The 3,989-nt window shown below is 40.9% G+C and overlaps 1 protein-coding gene across 2 annotated transcripts in view; it reads left to right on the top strand.

The window, feature by feature from the left end:
* Tmem245 (transmembrane protein 245) overlaps positions 1–3,989 on the top strand; it is a 67,383-nt gene that overhangs the window by 22,044 nt on the left and 41,350 nt on the right. For both annotated transcript variants that reach the window (XM_028779937.1, XM_028779936.1), the window contains exon 6: positions 482–651. In XM_028779937.1, coding sequence (XP_028635770.1) covers positions 482–651 — 170 coding nt within the window. The remainder of the gene's footprint in view (positions 1–481; positions 652–3,989) is intronic.

The raw sequence follows: 3,989 nt of genomic DNA, 5'->3' as shown, positions 1-3,989 counted from the left end.
CACCATACTGACATGCAGCTTATAAAGTTGAGGTTAAGAGTATTGGTCCCAGGAGTTAAAGAAGTTTTAGTGGAAAGAAATCATTACCTAGGCCCACCCTCATTAATAAGTAAGTAGCCCGTCTTCTGACCTCTTCCTGGTTGGCTTTAACAGCTGACTTTCTGCTGAACTCTGACCTCTATTCAGAGCAACATCACATGAGGAAACAGGAGCACAGTTGGAAATGCTGCCTGCTGTGGTACAACACCACCGGGGGAAGAGCAGCTATAATGGCCAAGGAAATCAGTAAATGTTGGGACTCAGTTTTCCTTAATCAGGAATGAAGGCTATTGTAGTTCATGATGTTTGTAGGCTGAATAGTAAGCCCTTCTACCATGATCTTGTTTTAGTCTTGGCATTACTGTTTAGAATGGAAGCTAGGGAATGTTTTCATGTTCTACCTCTCAAATCTGTGTCCTTTGTGTTCGTATCTTCTTTATAGTCTGGATCATCAAAAAGCTCGTGATCCACTTTGGAGTGGTGGGCTTCCTGGAGAACCGCTGCCGCGCATGGTGGCAGGTGATTGAGTGCTTCCTGAAGGAGAGACAGGAGGCCTTAGCACCTTGGCCAATTATTGGGCTTGGAAAGTTCTTACTAAAAGTTGATAGCAAGGTATTGTCTGATTGGGTGTCTCCAGTGGGGTGTTTGTGTTCCGTGGCTTGAGCAGTCTGTTTCATAACATTGATAATGTGCTTCATATCTGATCCTCCATGAAACTTCGAGGCTTAGAATTAGAGAGTGGATTAGGACAAAATTGTGGTTATTTTTCTTATAAAGGAGAGAAGATTAGGTAATGGGGTGGTGGCTCAGAGGGGAATGTTTCTGGAGTAATTCTTGTTTGTCAGATTCTATGCTAAGTTAAAGGGAAACTTAACCAGTCATGGACCCCCAGAGACAGAAGCGCAGCTTAATGCCAGGATATGATAGTTCCTGAGAACTTTGTGGTTAAGGGAAATGGAATCTAAATCCACACTCTGCTTTCAGGTCCCACTTCTGTTATTTACTAGCTCTGTGACCTTGGACAGATGGGTAACTTCTCTGTGCCTTGGTTTCATTATCAATAAAATGAGCATAATACCACTTATCTCACAATGTGGTTGTGTCTGATGTATTGAGTGCTAGCTGTCACTCAGTGTTTACAGAGAAGTGTCTGACACAGTAGGAGCACTGAGTGAAAATGTCCCTGTAGCCCTGGTGGCAGGAAAGGGAAGCTTTGGGGAAGTATCAGCAGAGTGTCCTGAGCATAAGCAGTTAGGTGGAGCTGACTGTGCAGGACTCTGCGCTGGAGAGGATACCGACTGCGGAATGCGAGTTACAGTACATCGTGTAGTCGTCCTCCCGCTGTCCTGATCAGAAAGCAGCGTTCTGTGACAGCTCTGTAACGCGCTGTTTGTTGCTGAGCTCTCCTGACAGCGCCTCCTGCTCTCAGTGACTCTGCTGTTGGTGCATCTCTAATGATCTCCCACTCTTCTTATCTTCTCTCACCTCCCTGTCCTCCAGCTCTGGCACTGGCTAAATAAGAAGGTAATAAACATGTGGGTGTGCTTGTCACCGCTGAATCTTATACCCTACCCCAACCCTCACTATCTCCTTTCTCATTCTGTGTTTCTATCCATATAGTAAACTAAGATTTGTTTTTGAAAACTTTAACTATAAGCTATGGAAGGTCTCAAAATATGAATTCTGTCACAGTCATTTACTAAAACCTCTACCAAGCTCCTAGGATATGAATGGGTCCCTTTGTCGGGTATTTAAGAAGTTATGTCTTGTAGCCCTTCTGTTCAGAAAACAGATTTCCTTGTTGTTTTTCTCTAGTGTGGCGACTCTGGTCTCTTTCTCTCATTCTTTGAGTCAGGGTCTTGCTGTGTAGCCCAGCTGCTTTCTATCCTCCTGCCTCAGTCTCGTGAGTGTCGGGATTTCAGGTATCTACCATCAGGCCCAGCTGTTGGTTCCTTTGTGTGTGAAACATTAAGCTATACAGTAGAGGAAAGAACTCTATTGCTAGTTTTTCTGTAAGCGACACAGGAAGTTTTAAAGACTGACAAATCTGTAAGACACTTGTTGAATTTATCTTATTTCTTGGTCTTTTTTTTTAATTGTCTTAGCTTGGACTTCTGTTGCTGTGGTAAAACACAACTTGGGGAGGAAAGGGTTTATTTCATCTTACATGTCTCAGTGACAGTCCATCATGAAGAGAAATCAAGGTAGGAACTGAAGCAGACATCATGGAGGAAAGTACTGCTTACTGGTTTGCTCCTTCTGGCCTGCAAAGCCTGCCTTTTTATATAACTCAGGACCACTTCCTTTTCAGGGATGGCACCTCCCACAGTGGGTTGGGCCCTCCTATGTCAATTACCAGTCATGGCATTGCTCCACAGGCTTGCCTACAGACCAGTCTGATAGGGACATTTTCTCAATTGAGGTTCCCTCTTCTCAGATAACTCTAGCTTGTGTCAAGTTGACAGAAATTAACTGGGACTCCTACATCCTAGAAACATTTATTTATTTATTTATTTTTCATGGCCTGCAAAGTTATGTTTCATGAGTCATGTATGAAGTTTGTCTGTAGGAACTTTTTTCCATGATTGGCATTGGAATGTAAAAAGCAGATTGCATATAACTTCTTAAGACCAAGCTGTATGTATGAGGAATGCTGTATCTTTGACACTTAGTCAAAATAGAGCAGTATTTGCCTTTCAAATCCTTAGGTTAGGTTTGCAAGAGGTGGCATCATATATATGTCCTGTTTAAACACAAGCAAGACTCAGGTTTGATAAAATAGTGTAACAAACCTTAGAGATGTGGATGTAGGTCAAAGTTACATATTTTGATTTTCAGGTTTTATTTACTTATTTGTATTTATTAATTTATTCGGTATTTGTTTTTGTGGTGCTGAAGGACAAATTCAGGCCATGAACATGGCAAACTGTCATACACTGCTATTCAGATATGACATTTAAATATGGAGATTAGAATTTACTCTCTCTTCTTCCCTTCCTGTTGAAATGAAGACATGGGGAGATGACATGACTTAAGATTTTAAACTGGATTGCAAGCAAGCAATGTGTAAAAGACATTGTCTACTCCCACATGTATGTGGTTGTATATGCCCTGATTCCCTATAAACTAGTGTCAGGACATAAGTGTACTTGTCTGGCTGTCATCGATCTATGTATGTATGTATGTATGTATGTATATATGTATATATGTCTATCATCTATATCTGTCTATCTATATGTAGATAGAATGATACACATACACATATATATATGTATACATATATATATGTATATATATATGTGTGTGTGTGTATATGTGGGGGGGGACAGTGTATAACATACATTTTGTTAGCTGTAATCAAAGTGAGGTGGTTCTGCATGTTTCCCCAGTTGGTGTGTATTGAAATGAATTTTCCTCTAGAAGAATTAAATTCATTTAGTTAAATGAGTTGGGAAACCTAATTAATGAGCCTAATATATAGCTGAAAAGCAGAGTTAAGAGATGAAGTAACTGTGTAGCGTGTTCAAAGCACTGATGTGTAGTTGGGATGCAGTTGACTGCATTTCTGTGTGTGTTCTACAGAAGTACATAAGGAATTACGATACTTTCTTAATAGCTTGATGTGCAAAGCCAGTTGGCTTAGAAGTTTTAGAGTAGGGCTTACTGTAATTTAAGTTTGAGAAACACATCCTCTTTCCATATTTCAAACATTTAGCACACCATTTTAAAACAGTTTCTTCTTCTAAGATCAAAAGGTTAAAGGTTATTAATTGGTCATGTCCTGGAAAGACCAGAGAAATTCCTAGAGACCATGTGTGTTCCACTGCTCAGCAATATGGTGGAGGTTTTGTTGCCTCCTTGGAGGGATGGGCAAGGATGATCAGCCTCCTTGGAAGAAAAGCATCCTCTGTCCATGTCTCTGCTGTTCTCTCACCTCCTCTGTCCATGTC

The sequence above is a fragment of the Grammomys surdaster genome, unplaced genomic scaffold (assembly GCF_004785775.1).
Source record: "Grammomys surdaster isolate TR1022 unplaced genomic scaffold, NIH_TR_1.0 363, whole genome shotgun sequence".
In the NCBI taxonomy this organism is placed as follows: domain Eukaryota; kingdom Metazoa; phylum Chordata; class Mammalia; order Rodentia; family Muridae; genus Grammomys; species Grammomys surdaster.
The sequence above is the reverse complement of the archived record's forward strand: the minus strand, read 5'-3'. Positions and strand labels throughout refer to the sequence as shown.